The sequence below is a fragment of the Podarcis tiliguerta genome (assembly GCF_965153285.1).
Source record: "Podarcis tiliguerta genome assembly, chromosome: 13".
NCBI classification, from domain to species: domain Eukaryota; kingdom Metazoa; phylum Chordata; class Lepidosauria; order Squamata; family Lacertidae; genus Podarcis; species Podarcis tiliguerta.
The window spans coordinates 26958681-26973947 of record NC_139546.1 but is presented as its reverse complement, the minus strand read 5'-3'; the positions used below and the strand labels follow the sequence as shown (position 1 = coordinate 26973947).

The following is a 15267-nucleotide window of genomic DNA, read 5'->3' as shown; positions in this document are numbered from 1 at the left end:
TACATCATGCAGTCATAGAGTTGAGACCCTGAGAGTCATCTAGTCCAATGCAATAATTTCATCTAAAGCATCCATGACAGATGGCCGTCCAGCCTCTGCTTTAAAACCTCCAAGGAGGGTCCACCACCTTCCCAGGGAGTCTGTTCCACTGTCAAAGAGCCCTAACCATAATAAAGTTCTCCCTGTTGTCTAGTTAGAAACTCCTTTCTTATAACTTGAAGCCATTGGTTCAGGTCCTACCCTTCAAAGCAGGAGAAAAGAAGCTCGCTCCATCTTCCATGTGACAGCCCTTTAGATATTTGAAGATGGCTAGCATCTCTCCTCCCAGTCTCCTCTTTTCCAGGCTAAGATCTCTAAATCCTTTTCATACGTACTATGAAGCCAGGTGTCTCCCATTTTATATATGTGCAGCTGTTTCTTCCTGCCTGTGTAGAGCCTTACATTTGTCCCTATTGAACTTCATTTTGTTAGTCTGAGCCCAGTTCTCCGATCTGTTAAGGTCATCTTGAATCCCAATTGTCTTCTGTAGCATTAGCTACCCATCACAGTTTTGTGTCACCTGCAAATCAGGTGAGCATCCTCTCAATTAATGTCACCCGGTATGTTTTTCAAAGCAATAAAGAATATGTACAAGGCTTGTAGCCTGTATTCAGAACAAGTTCCACATACTTTCACAAATGTACATAACGTGCTCACATTAGTTTGGTGTATTGGTTTGCCTTGTTTAAACAATTTGACTCTTTTGACTTGGTGTTGGTATGACTGTATCCTACCACATCCCTTATGTTGATGTTTTCATGTTGTTTTGTCAGCCAAGATAATTGTGGGACATATCAGACAGCAGGGTTTATTTTATGCCCTAGTCTGCAGTGGATACATTTCATCTTGAGCTAGCTTTTATAAACAAATTTATATTTTAAAAAGAAAACCTGAAATGCTTTCAAGGGCTATAGCTCCATTCAAGATTAGTAAGGAACACATTATGCGTTGCACTTAGGCCAGCTTGCTGTTGTACTGTTAATGTACCTATCTATAGATGCCCTATAAGTTAGGAAGGCTTTTTAGTGAAGTTGGCCATCTCCAAATAAGTTTGCACATCAAAATTGTTTATACGGTTTGTGAATATTGCAAAGAGTAGCTGGGGAAGAAAAGGAGTGCACAGATGGGCTTAGATGAAGGCAGATATTGCATGGGCACTTGCACTTGGAGACTGGATTTCCACATTACATAAGGAACCTGCAAAAGTATATTATGCTTTTAAAGTTAGCATTCCCAATTTTTTTCTGACATTTCTTTTATAAATCACGCATAGAGGAAGCCATGATGTATTTTCATTGTGGATTAAAAAATCCTTTTTGCCTTTTTCAAATTTGAAGATCTTTCAGTAACTAGCATTTGGAAGTTTTAAAACTAACTAGCATTTGGAAGAGGAAAGAAAATTGCAACAGCACTGCTATTTGTATAGTCAATTCTAGCTTAGTCGTGTTCATTAATTTCAGTGGATCTACTCTGAGTAGAGCTTAGTTGAATAACACCCCTAGTGTTCAGGCACAGGAACTAGTGCTTAGTGCTTTTATTCTAAGCCATCTGTTCAGTGCTCTGTGGGCATTTGATGTGCTGCGTGAAGCTGATGAGAGCTATAGTCCGAGGCTGCCACACCCTGCACAATAAAGTGTATTTATTATTTTACTTATCTTAATTTTTGTAAACCTCATTGTAATTTAAAATGAATGTATATAAACTCACCTAGTGTTGGAGGTTTATGTGAGCTTAGGCTAAATTTGCAATATCCCAAAGTAAAACCCAAAAGTGTTCTTAAGTAGGGGAAAGTTTTCTTCAGTGTCAATCTGAAAAAAAAGACACCTGACATATGAGATAGTAAACACCAAAATAGTACTGCAATACACCATCCTAGGGGCTGGTGTCGAAGGCACTGGAATGGCGTTCTTGTTCTATTTTTAGAGTCAGAGAGCAAAGACTTCTTTGTTTACAAAACATGGACAAATTGGATCACCCCAGGAAAAGCCTAGGCTGCTCCCCTTTTATTGCAAATGCTTCTTTGGGATTTATGTGGTAAGTCCATGTGATTTATTTGGAGCAATTCAGACATTACAAAGACACTTGGATCTTGAAGAGTTTTATATCTGATTCACAGTGATTTAGGTATCATAGGTTTATAGATATCATTACTTCCCTGTGCTATGATACTAGATGTGGATTCTGTGCAAAACAATTACTGCATTTCTATCTAGTACACATTAAGTCTAACCTATTGACCTTGGCAGGCAAGATGGAAATGTGCTCTAAGATGAAGACAGTTTGCCTAGCAAAATACAGAGTTGAGCTGACTTCTATACCAAATAAAAGCAGATTTTTACTGATCTGTGTTTAAGATGTGCTGAACTAGGAAGACAGGCTGCATGTTTTGTGACAAGGTTGAATTGAAAAGCCTCCTGAGATGCATATGCAAGAAGGGTCTACTATAGAACAAAGGCAGAGAAAACAGGTGCCCCTTTGTGTGGTCTCTCCTGATACTTTTTCCTATCTATTTCCCCACCCTGTACCTTATATATGTATTCATTCTAGCACTAAGCTACACAACACAAATTCCTGATTTCCCTCTGGGTGCTTTTCATCCGGTGCTCAACAATGCATACCAAAATGTCTCTCCTTCCGTCACAGCTTTCACCAAATGCAAACAGATTAAAAAATACGATAAGAGAACGATGTTTACAGAGGAATCTTTGAGATGTTCAGGATAGTTTAGACACATCTTTAAAAAGATTGGTGGGAAAGATTGGTGGGATCCCAGATCTCAGGATGGTTGGAAGACCTATTAGGACAGCCTGCTCCAGGAGACTGATGGATCCTAAATGATTTTTCGATGGCTCTTGGGAAGAGTTTCCTTTCACCCAAACTGGGCAATCCTGCTGAAGGCCTCATGAGGCTAGGGGCTTGATTCATCCCAAGTGCCCTTCCTCTCTTTGGGTAGCTGAGCTAGCCCCTTCTTTTGTGAAATTGGAAGGAGTAAACCAATGGGATGACGTTTAAAGTGGTAGTGATAGTAGACTTGCATTTGATCTGATCAGCAGATTAGATACTGTACTATAGACTATTAGCGTGCATAGTACAGTCTACTCTGTGGCCGCACTATTCCATCACTATTTTACCAACTGTTCTGGCACTTTCTCGCAGTCAAAGGGCTATTAAATCTTGATTCTTCTACAAATAGGAGGCAACTTGGTAGCTGGCTATGACCAATATCCCAGACCCTTCATGGGCAGAAATGGTTTTACCCACTCTGACTTAGATCCTACAGTTAAGGCAGAGTCAACAGAGGAATTTTGGTATCTGCTTGTTTTGAATACTTTCCCATTTGTACAGCCTTTGGATGTGGACACAATTATTTTTTTTAATCTCCTCTTTGTTTTATGTTGGTTTTAATGTATGTGTCATATATTGTTGTAAGTTGCTTTGAGTTACTTTTGTGAAAAAAGAAAAAAAAAGCCATTAATAAGATACATAGAATTGGAGAACTGAGGCCAAGCCCTTGTATGCTTCATCTTTGCCCTTCTTCACTAACAAGAGGTGCTAGAGGGGAACTTTGGAATTGCATGATGGGAGTGGTAAAAGCCTCCTGCAGGTAGGTGTGGTCCCAGAAAACTTAAGAAGAGGTGTTGGCTGGGAGGAAGAAAACACCTCTGGAAACCTTACTTTAATCCCCAGTTTACTGGAGATTTTCCAGTTGATCTCCAGTGTTCTTTTTTGAACAAGATGGCTTCTCAGTTCCAGGGTGTTCTGGATGTACGTGAGAATCCAGAAACGATTCTAACGGTTCCGATTAGCCTTTCCAAGCACAACATGGAAAGGGCCACTGAGAATTGAGACCTCTAAAATTCTGCTTTGGATGTCTAGAAGCAGGATGAAAGTGCCCAGTGAGCAGCTGTAAGTTCAAGTTCAGGGGCCTGGAAGAGGTACCACCATCAGATAAAACAGTGCTTGTTGTCTGAGAGGCTTACCCTGCAACCTGTTCAGCCATTGCAGGTTGCAGTTCTAAATGCTGAACTTTCCTTTGCCTGGGGGCTGAAAGGATGACAGCCACTTTGACACCCAGTCTGATTTTCAGCAAACTGCATAGGGATGGACTAGGAAGATACTGCCCCACCTACAGCCCACAAGAACCCTGAATACCATTTGCCTCTAGTCAGATTGTATTCCTTCCCACAATGTCATTAATGCTTGTAACCCAATAACCACTAATTCAATTTTATCTGTACCTTTTGTGCATGTTGTACACTTGCTAGCTTGTGTATGCCATTCAAAGGTTCAGAAATGCTTTGTTTAAATACCTTAGTATTCGTCTCCCTGTACTGCATAGATCACTATTTAAGCGAAATGGTTCAATGTGTCACAATTGTGCTGTGATTGTAATTATTTTATAATAGAACATTCAAAGCAAGGAATATTACACATCCAAATTCTGTGATGGTATTCATCATATCCAAATGAAGCTCTGAAAACTCAGTGCATATTTTTGAGGGCTCGGTAGACATAAGCGAATTTGATGAAATTTCATCAGAAGTTTCACTCTTGCTGTGAATGCATGCTTTAAGAAAATATTTTTGGAAAACATGAATCTTTTCCACAGTATGGTTTCAGTCTCCATGTTGTTTCAGATACCTTTGTTCTGTTGCAACATTTTGAAGAGATCCTTTTAGAAAAAAATCAACCCTTTCAATGCACATTGACTATTTCTGTTGTTTCAGTTTTTGTGGACATAAACCTTAAGTTTTACATCAGAAAAAGGTATTTAATTCTGTTTTTGGTTTTTTATATTTTCTCTGTAGCATATCTTATTTGATTATACCTCTGTCTGCTGACCCCTTTCTCCCTGTCTCACTTGAACATCTTCCGTTCCCATTGCTTTCCCGCCTCCTTCCTCTGGAGGTGTGATAAAGAGTTTGTGCATGCTGTGGAAATGCAATAAGGATAATGTTGACTATAGCCACATGTGGTGATCTTGCCGGACATTTTAAATCTTTTTAGATAAAAATGCTTGCAAGTATAAAAGAAATGTCTTTTTCATTACCTTTTGAACAACTGATTATATTCTTAAATTCTTAAAATATTTGAACAGAAAGGTTCAAATACATAGAACAGATTTATTATGAATAACTACAGCAATTGGAATCTCATCTAACTTAAAATGAAAATGAAATCCTAAAGTTGAGACTGTGGAATATAGGTATGCTTAAAATAACAACTATGTTAGAAACAAGGGAAGAGAGGGGTATATTTTTTCTAAAGCTTTTGGAAACTCAGGTTACAAAAATATGTCATCCAATCTACTTTTCCTGTTATATGATGATCCTTGTTACTTTTCTTTGAATTTCATAAAATCAATCAAAGAAAAAGTATGCATGCCTTTGGTGGGAGATTTTGCTACAATGCGTGCTTTGACTTCACAGTTTCTGGTGGAAAACTTTCCTTCTGCCTGTGCTTGAATGATTAATCTTTTAGACAGCTTTTCAAACTGCATTTCTTCTCCAGTTGGGTTCCAGTGTGTCGTCTGTCTCACTTTTTCTGCATATCTTGGGGAGACATTCTTTTTCAAGTTGAAATAAATTCCAGCCCCAAACACTCTGTGCACTTCTTTAATTTTGTCCTCACAGGTACAAATTGTTTACAAGCCAGTGGATCTCAGCCACATAACGTCTAAATGTGGTTCCTTGGACAACATTCATCATAAACCAGGTGATGGTGACTATATATGTTTTTTAAAAGTCTTACTGGACTTCTAAAGGGGGTGGGACCCAATAGCTTTTTTTATTCTGCTTTTTTGCAGACATTGACAAAGGAAAGGGGAAAGGAGGGAAAGAAGGACAATGATAGGTGGAAGAGGAAGTAATTACAACTGCGAAATGAAAAAAAGATAGCCTGCATCCCATGTAATGCTTGCCTCTACAGTGGTACCTCTAGTTACGTTCACCGCCAGTTACATATCCTTCAGAATACGTGCGCAGCAAACCCAGAAGTAATTTTCTGGGTTTCGTCGTGCACATGCGAAGAAGCGGCTCCGGAACGGATCCCGTGTGCAACCGGAGGTACCACTGTACTAAGTTCTGTCTGAGAGAGAGAAATGTTTGCAAAATATTGGAATTGATCATCTACATGATTTTGTCAACTATTGGTTCACAGGGTTATTCTAGAAAAGCCTAGATGCATGACCAAGATAACATAGTTGCATAACTTTTTAGGTTATTATAAACTCAATATATATAAATGATTAATGGGTTAGTACTTAATAACAGGGACGCGGGTGGCCCTGTGGGTTAAACCACAGAGCCTAGGACTTGCCGATCAGAAGGTCGGCGGTTCAAATCCCCGCGACGGGCTGAGCTCCTGTTGCTTGGTCCCTGCTCCTGCCAACCTAGCAGTTTGAAAGCACGCCAGTGCAAGTAGATAAATAGGTACCGCTCCGGCAGGAAGGTAAACGGCGTTTCCGTGCGCTGCTCTGGTTTGGCAGAAGTGGCTTAGTCATGCTGGCCCCATGACCCAGAATCTGTACGCCGGCTCCCTCGACCAATAAAGCGAGATGAGCGCTGCAACCCCAGAGTCGGTCACGACTGGACCTAATGGTCAGGGGTCCCTTTACTTTTACCTTACTTAATAATTTCATGTGCATGCCTCCAAAAGCCCTCCTACAGAGGCAAACATGTTGGATCAGATCTTTGATCTCTAGAAGCCCTTCCTAGGCATGGTTCATGGACTTGAGTCCTCTGCCTGTACACATTCTGCTGTAAATTTGCTTTGGGGAAAAAACGTTGAAGAAATCTAGATGTCACAGCAGATGCATACAGGCCTATTGGGGGCAACCATCTAACACACACGTTAGTACATACATTTGTGCTCTCTGAGCTATTTTGTCCAACCGGCTGGTACAGAAGCCAGTTGGCACCAGACACAGTCTACCTGCAAATGTAATTGATAAGGCCTTTTGTTGCTTCCTTTGTTCCTATGGATGGAGGCCATGAAAGAGAAAGGGAGGGAGGGAGGGAGGGAGGGAGGGAGGGAGGGAGGGAAAAGGGGACTCTTTTTAAAGAGTGGGTCTCATCAGACTGTTGATAGTATTTATCACCTTGGTATATTAGGTACATATAAGCTTGCTAGCATCTAATTTAAAGTACACCCTATAGTGGCATGTTCAATTGTTGCCATTTACTTTCTATACAACTGAGTTGCATAGTCAAGTGAGCAAGCCACGTACTGGTGACAGGTGGCAAACAAAACACCTACCTGACAATATTCCTTCTCTATAGCAGTAGCTTACACACTGAACATCCACCAAGTTGATCCAAGATAATTTTTTCTCAAGCTCATCCAACCCAACATCCTCCTCTTTTCTTTTAGCTCTTGCCTGCTAGTATTTCATTATTTTTTCACTATTTTGCAATTCATTCAGCTGCATTATTCTGGACCAACTGCTTCCACTTCTAATGCTGAAAGGGAGCATGGACATGTAGTAAAACTTGATCAGTTTTATGAGATCAAAGTATATTTGCATATTGTGTGGAACTTGCCTTCTGCTATGTGAACTTGCTGGGTTTTGTTATTTGCTTTCTAGGCTGTAGAATTTATTATTTACTTGTGCTAAACTCTGAGGATAACAGGCCAAATCCATGACATTATTTTCTCCAAATCTTATACACACACTTTTTTAATATATTTGTTAACCCTGCCTTTATTTGTCCTCTAGGTGGTGGTCAGGTGGAGGTGAAATCTGAGAAACTGGACTTCAAAGATAAGGTGCAATCAAAAATTGGGTCATTAGACAACATCACCCATATGCCTGGAGGAGGAAACAAAAAGGTAAGCATTCTTCCTCTTGCTGTTTTCTGTGCATGAGGGGAAAATCTCATCAAGTTAATAACAGGTAGCAGCATCTTTCTCAAGCCCTGATCCCCATCAGTCTCTGATGTTGCTGCTTTGAAGCTTGTTTTTTAAGTCCCCTGTTTTCCCCATGCATTTTCTGTATGCTTCTCTAATGCCTACTAAATACCTATTACATTTGCCAGGCTAACAGCAAAGGGGTAATTGCTTAGCATCATTCTCCACTTTGCTCCAAAAAAGGGAGCTGCCTCAAAGACTAAACTATGTGTTACATGCAAAATCACTTATTGGAGCTGTGATGCTGATCTTCCCCTCTCCAAGCTGAGGTGATTGAGAGCAGAAAAATAGTGAGGGAAGGAGTGTTCAACCCTTTTCCCCACACTGAACACGCCCCTCCCCCCGGAGGTTTAAAGCATGTTTGTACATAACATGTGGTTAGTTCCTTAGCACTGCCCACAATGATGGCTGAAGTGGGGTAGGACTTGCCCTTCAGAAGAATTCTGTCCTTCCATACTCTCCAAGAGGCACCTGGGGGTGCGTACAGACATACCTAAAAACAAAGCTTGTGGGCTCTGAAAGCATTGCCATCATGTTATTGCGAGACAAACCTGTTGCTGAGTTTGGAGAAAAGAGAGTTGAAGCAAAAACTGACTGACTGCAGTGTCTTGTGCTGAGCCCTGCTGAATCTAGTCCTGCATTGCATTCCCATAGTGGCCAACCAGGTGCCTGTGAGAAGCTGCAAGCAGGCCCTGAATGCAACCATTCTCCCAACTTGGGATTCCTGGCTAAACTAAATGAGAAAGGGAAGTTGGGTGTTCCCGCTTGTTAGTTGGTAGGTTGGTGGGCAGACTTACTGGTGTGGCGGTCAGGCAAGAACAATGTGGGGGAGGTGATGCCTGCATGGGGCAGCAGCATGTTACATCAGAGACCTCCTTCCCTTTTCTCATTCCTAGTTCCTTTTGTCATGCTTTGGTGTTTCCAGCTTTTCCTCAAGTGAGCATGCCTGTTGCTAGACTGTTTCTTTAATGAGTGCATTTAATGAGCCTGCCTGTTGGTAGACTGTTTCTTTAATGAGTGCATTTGCTATCTGCCAAGATCTTGGAAGGAAAATCCTCTCCAACTAGGGATATAAGTTAGGGTGGCCTTGCCGTTGGAGATACAGGAGAAGTTAGTCTTTCTAGCCAGCGATCCTACTGATTAAACAGAGGGAGCTTCACGGTAAGTTCAGTTTCCCCTTTAATCACACAGCTATATATCATTGGTGCTTTACATAATTTTTTTAAAAAAGCAGAAAGTCTAAAGCATGGGGAAAGGGCAGCAAGGAATGTGGTGTTTTCAATGGAGGTAAGTATGCCTGTTGATTTGCAGCATAAAGGAGGGGGAAACCAGGCTCACATCACTGGAGAAATTAACATGTCGGCTGCCATTTTTAGGTAGTCTGTATGCGCCCAGAGGGAGGCAAAGCTTTCAAATGGAGCAAGGAGGAGGAGGGGTCTTTGCTTGCTTGGCTATGTTTGCTACTACAGTCAAGACTGATGTCTGATGCTGTGGTCTAGATATCATTTTGATAAAGCTACACTTGAGGCCTTTTAAAAATTTCACAAAGCCCCTGCTTTGCTGTCAGAAGGCCCTTCTCAACTTTTTTTTGTTTAAAAAGAAAGGACCCATTGACCATTACCTGCTCACATATTGCTGGTATCCAGGTTGCTGAGATATTTAATGTGGCAGAGCAGCCTGTTCTGTTGGTCCCTCTATAGGATGCAAATACTGCCAACTGGAGTGGTCCTCCCAGAAAGACTGATAAAATGATGAATCAGCACAGTAATTCTGTTAAAGCGGACCTTCCCCATTGAGGTCATATAATATACTTAGAAGTTAATTGCACAATTAGCTGTTTTCCTTGGACCAGGCTTGCCTGCTGACTGTGCATCTGGGAATATCAAGTCCCTAAATCATTCCACTTCAGAATAGGATTGCCAGCTTTTCAGCTGGCCCCTATATGTGTGCCTTTAATAGCGGCTTAATGTACAAACATTAACAGGTGGTGATATTCATTTCCATGCTATGAAAAGGTTTGCCCGCTGCTCTCTGTGTATCAAGCTGCTGTTAAAAGCACAAGAGCAGTCCAGACTGGGTTATTTTTCCTCATAAATTGGCAACCCAGTTCAGGCAGCTTATGCACAAAGAGCCCTGGAGCTATCAGCAGGGATGCATCATAGGTTTTGAAACCCCATTTGGAGAGTGATTCACGATTACTAGTTAATTCTGTTTGTTTGTTTGTATTTGCCTCATCTGTTGTGCCTGTCTTGGGGAGGGAGGCTCTACTCACATGCATTTCAGCCCCTTCCTCTCAGACGCATCTCATTTTAGTAGCCTTAGAAACCTTTCTAGCTCTCATTGGCTCCTTCCAGTGAATGTGCTGGCTTCTGATGGAGGAACTTCTCCGCTTCCTTATCCTTCTCTCAGTGTCATTCACACATCTGAGCATCCACCTCTTTTCACTCCCCCTCTCCCCCTCTCCCCTCTTTTTCTGCATTTCCTGGACCACAGTTGGGCTTTTGTAGGTATCAGAGAAGGAAAGCCTTGCAGGCACTGTGAGCATAAGTATGACTTTTGACCCACTTGGATGGCCCTATGCTCCAGGCACAGGAAGAGGAGTCCATGAATGGCAAGCAGCGTGATGAACATAGTTAAAGGGGGCAGAGAATTCATGAGAGTGAGAAGGTTTAATGTCAGGGATAGCACTGTTCTCTCCCCCACTGATTCCCCTCCCCAAGAGACAAGTTTAAACTTTGGAATAGTTCCATTATTATATTAGCTATCTGCTCAGGCTTGGTGACCATTCTGTAGTTGTGCCCTGAGACAGCCAGGGCATCTAGAAGGAATCCTTTCCTGTGATAATGAATTCTGCTAATGAAGTGTGAGCATCTGTTTTTCTTGGGAACAGTAAAGAATATGGAAAACACTACAGAGGTCCTCTGTTTTAGTAGCATCCCTGCACCAGCCATCACCAAGCTATATAACTTCATCTCACAATAAGTTGTTGCTTTAAGCAAAAAACCCTGCTGTCACCACCTGATAAGAAAGGGGAGAGGGATGTAGACTCTAGATACCCAGGCCTCTAAAGACTTCTGCTTCTACAACTGTGGAATGGGGGTCTGCATAAGACCCCAGCTACCCCTGATCATTTGCTGGTGTTCCTGGGATTGCTTAGGGGTCTGGGAAGACTCCTGGCTATCTCTAATGTAGTGGCCCAAAGGCTGTAAACGGAGCTCTTTTTCCTCCGCAGAGCCCTTAGTACTTAAGCAGGGAGTTGAGTAGGAGGGCCCAGGGACAGGCTCTAGCCCACCTCCTCAGCACTTCTGGCCAATGAGAGAGGAGATCCAGAGGATAAAGGTAGTATCAAAGTTAAGGCCTTCTGAGAAGATCTAATTTTTTTATTTAAGAAGGCACCTGTGGCGACAACAGTAACATACAAAGGCAAGAATTAAACCTGCTTTTTTGTGAGGGCAGAGTTAAGATTGGAAATTGGACAAAGCTTTCTTCCCTACTAGAATTATTTTTTGGTAAAAATCATTTGACCCTGCTTTCCAGAAGAGGAGTTAACCCATGCCTGTATGTTCCACTCTCTGCTGACTGACAATGGCAAAATTCATCAGCCATCTGCTGAGTGGTGTGAGACATATTGGAGTGCACACCATCTTTATTCGCTAGCTCTTGCATTCTCCATCTCTGGTTCCTGTACCTTCTTCTGCACACTGCAGTTATATTCCTGATGCTCTGTCCTCCTCCAATTCTATATGTCCCTCCCTCCCCATTGAAGATTTTTGCTTTCATGTCATCTTATTTGACGATGCTATTTTGCATCCCACTGACCTTCTCCACCCACATGCAGAGAGAGAAGGGCAAGGAAGACACGAACGGTGCTCAAAACTGCCCCAATAAGACTGGGCCTCCTTCCCCCATCACGGAGCCCTCCATCCCTGAGGAGAGCCCACTCCCCGACTTGCACCCATGTGATGCCAGTAAGTAGTTACCTGTTCTCATGAGCTTTGTGAGAGCCAGATGGGAATCAGATACCCAGAGCTTGGAGGGTGTGGGGTGGGAAGGCATCATACTAGTTTTCTCTGATTTTGTTAGATTGAAAACCTGATGTTCTGTACTAACCCTAGCAGCTTAATGTGAAAAAAACCCCTATACGATAAAAATATTTTGGACTATCAGACCTCTATCACCATCTCACCTATCTGCAAAATTGGCTGCTGGGATCTTTCATCTGGCATGGTTTCAAGATAAGGGATGCCCAGTTTGATAGGAGACTCGACTGAAAACATTCATAAATGTATTTGGATAGGTCACCTTTTCATAACATGGTAGTACAATTCTGGGAGAAGCTGCTTTTGAAAGCAGTTGACATTTTTGTATGTTCCATTTCATAGACTTATAGCACACAGTTTGCATACAACTTCTGTCTATAGGTTGTATGAAGCAATGTAGGATTCTTAGATCAAGGAAACATGGATATCATTATTTTTTTTAATTAAAAAAAATGTCAGCCAAGCAAATGAGTGGGACTGCCCTTATAACAACACACTAAAAACTGAGAGCCTGGATTTTCCTAATTCTGAGCATACATCAGTGTTTTGCCAAAGCAGCGGCGATGGGGAGAAGAGGAGCTGCGGCTGAACGAACCACTTTGGCATACCAGTCAAACGCTAGTGAAGGTATAGCTGAAGTGGGTGGTGGGGAAACAGCATCAACCCCCTCCACTTTTCCCTGTCCTGCTCTCTTGTCCTGACCTGCCGATGTCTCTCATTCCAGATTGAGAGCCACAAGCTGACCTTTCGTGAGAACGCCAAAGCCAAGACTGACCATGGAGCTGAAATTGTCTACAAATCACCCACTGTATCTGGAGATGCCTCCCCACGGCGCCTTAGCAACGTCTCCTCCACTGGAAGCATCAACATGGTGGACTCCCCACAGCTGGCCACATTGGCCGATGAAGTGTCTGCTTCCCTGGCCAAGCAGGGCTTGTGATTGTGTTAAAGTGGGTGGAGAGAATAAGAAGAGAAGAATCCACTCTGGCCTTTCTTCCTCTGTTCCGTTTTACATCTTCATTCCCCACCATTCCTTAATTTATTTCGTTTTTTATATTAATGGGCTAACTCTTTTAACCTGGTTCCCTGTCCCCCTTGCCATTTATTCATCTGTGGTCTCAGGATTTCAAAATTAGTAACAGTATGAAAACAAAGATTTCTTACTATATCTCAGTCTAGAGAAAGACATCATTTCACCACTTGCTCCTAAACAAAAGGAAATGTAATTGTTAGGAAAATTTGTGCTGCATAGGATATAAGCTTGAGAAAGAGGGTTGGTATCTGCCTCTGTTGATGAGCAGCAGCTAACCAAGTTTGTCCCCATGAACAGAGAAAAGAGTCTATATTGCTGTGGGATTGTTTAGTAACCTTCTTCAAGAACACCTGCTGTTTTGCATTTTGGTACAGGTATGTGTGATAGTGTAAGTCTAAAGCAGATATCAACTGCATACACAGGATTTGCAGTGTGAAATATCCCCTACGTCAGTCCTCAGGGAATTAGTCTTCAGAATCTCATCTCTGCAGGGGGACATGTTTCTATGCTGGGAAGGGGGCAAATGCCCAATTTGCCGCAGGCATATGCCTTTTATTTTAAGTTTTCTTGAATGGGGTTTGACTAGAGCCATACCACTGCATGCGAGGGCCAATGCATTGGCCTGATACCTTTGAATTACAAGAGCAAACAGCATTGAAATCCTGCCAGCTCCCTCAACTATGGTTCAAATGATGCATACTGAGGAGCAAGGTGACGCTTGCCTCATGCGATTCTCCTTTGGGGACACTGTTTTTGCAAATGTAGGGACATTAAAAGCAATTTTTCATACTATTTGACCATTACTACCACTTTTCTCCCCTCTTCCACTTGCCTGCCTTCTTTCTCATCTTTCCAGCCTAAAAAATGCCACAAGTTCCATGCCCGTCTCTTTGCTCTTGCCGGAACATTTGCAGGTTGGCTCAAAGGACTTGGTAGGCGTTCTTGGGGGAGGGGAGCAAGGAGGTTTGTGGGTTTCAGATTTGCTCCTTGTGTTCAGTCCGATAAGCATGGCTGTTTCTCTTGGTTTTCATGACAAAATTGTGGTTGTACGTAGAAATTTGTGAGGTAGAGGTGTGGTTCTAGGGTTTTTTGTTAAATGAGATAGGTGCACTTAAGTGCAAGTGCATGGGGGAAGAAGGGTAACTTCCTGGAAGGGCGTGCATGTGGGAATAGGTGCACCTTTTAGAATCAAGAGTCTTTCATAATAGTTGCATATATCTGATGCTCCCTTCATCGCATGCATGTTTGTTCCTCAGTACGTGCATCTGTGGAAGAAGCATCACAAATCATAGACACCAAAAGGTTTCGTTATCACCTCCAGTACAATACTTTTCCATGAAGATTGTTCACCCTTTCAGTTATGAGTACTCAAGCATTGCTCATGTAGTATGAACAAGTCCCCAAACTTGGGTGTGCATGCTCCAAGGGAAACCTACAGCACAATGCAACCAGCAGGAATCTTATTTCCCATATTTTCTGAAAAGGTGCCAGAGAATTCAAGTTTTCACAGGTGGGGGGGGGGGGGGAGAGTCCAAAACTAGCACACTGTGCAGAAATGTCTGAATAATGACTGTTTCTGAACATAACCTGCATATGTGTACTGGCTCAAGAAGCTATCATACTAGCAGAAAGAGCTATTTCCCTCACCTGTCAAAGTTGGAAGACTAATTGCATTTGTAGTACAGATTCCAGGGTCGTCCTTACAAACCCTCCCCCCACCCTTGCTGTTTAAAAAACATTTACGGTACGAGTTGTAGCTGTGCATCTACCTAGGCTAAGTGAAAATACTTTAATTTCAGAGAGTACTTTGCCTTTTGTGAATGGCTATTCCTCCCTGCCACTGCCTTTATCATCTGATAGAGTCTTTCTCTCTCCCCTGCCCTCTCAAATTTCCATCCTTCAGATGTAAGTTCCCAAGCAACACAGGCTTTTCAAAACATAGCCTAGTTTATTGGAGTACTACCTGAAACACCGAACAGCAACAGAGCTCCTATTAGAATTATGACACAATCTATTGCATGAACGGTTGTAAATAATATAGATTTTATAAGGCAGTCCCACCACCACTTATACATTACACAGTTGGAATTGTCTGGATGTGTTTGGAAATTTCCAAGTGAGAGGATAAGATGGTTTCAGTAAAACAAAACACACAAACCCAAGAAGCGGGGGGGGGGGGGATCTCAAATTGATGATAGCATACATGGCTTTTTAACAGTAAGTTCACAAATATGGCAACAGAGGCCT

The 15267-nt window shown here is 42.2% G+C and overlaps 1 protein-coding gene across 33 annotated transcripts in view; it reads left to right on the top strand.

The window, feature by feature from the left end:
• Window positions 1-12969, top strand: part of MAPT (microtubule associated protein tau) — an 82249-nt gene extending 69280 nt beyond the window's left edge. For 25 of the 33 annotated variants that reach the window (XM_083411014.1, XM_083410991.1, XM_083411015.1 and 22 more), the window contains 3 exons: window positions 5673-5754; window positions 7757-7869; window positions 12712-12969. In XM_083411014.1, the coding sequence (XP_083267140.1) occupies window positions 5673-5754; window positions 7757-7869; window positions 12712-12927 (411 nt within the window). In that variant the 3' untranslated portion in view covers window positions 12928-12969. The other 8 variants (XM_083410990.1, XM_083410999.1, XM_083410998.1 and 5 more) reach the window with 2 other exon arrangements.
• Window positions 12970-15267: the final 2298 nt, after the last annotated feature.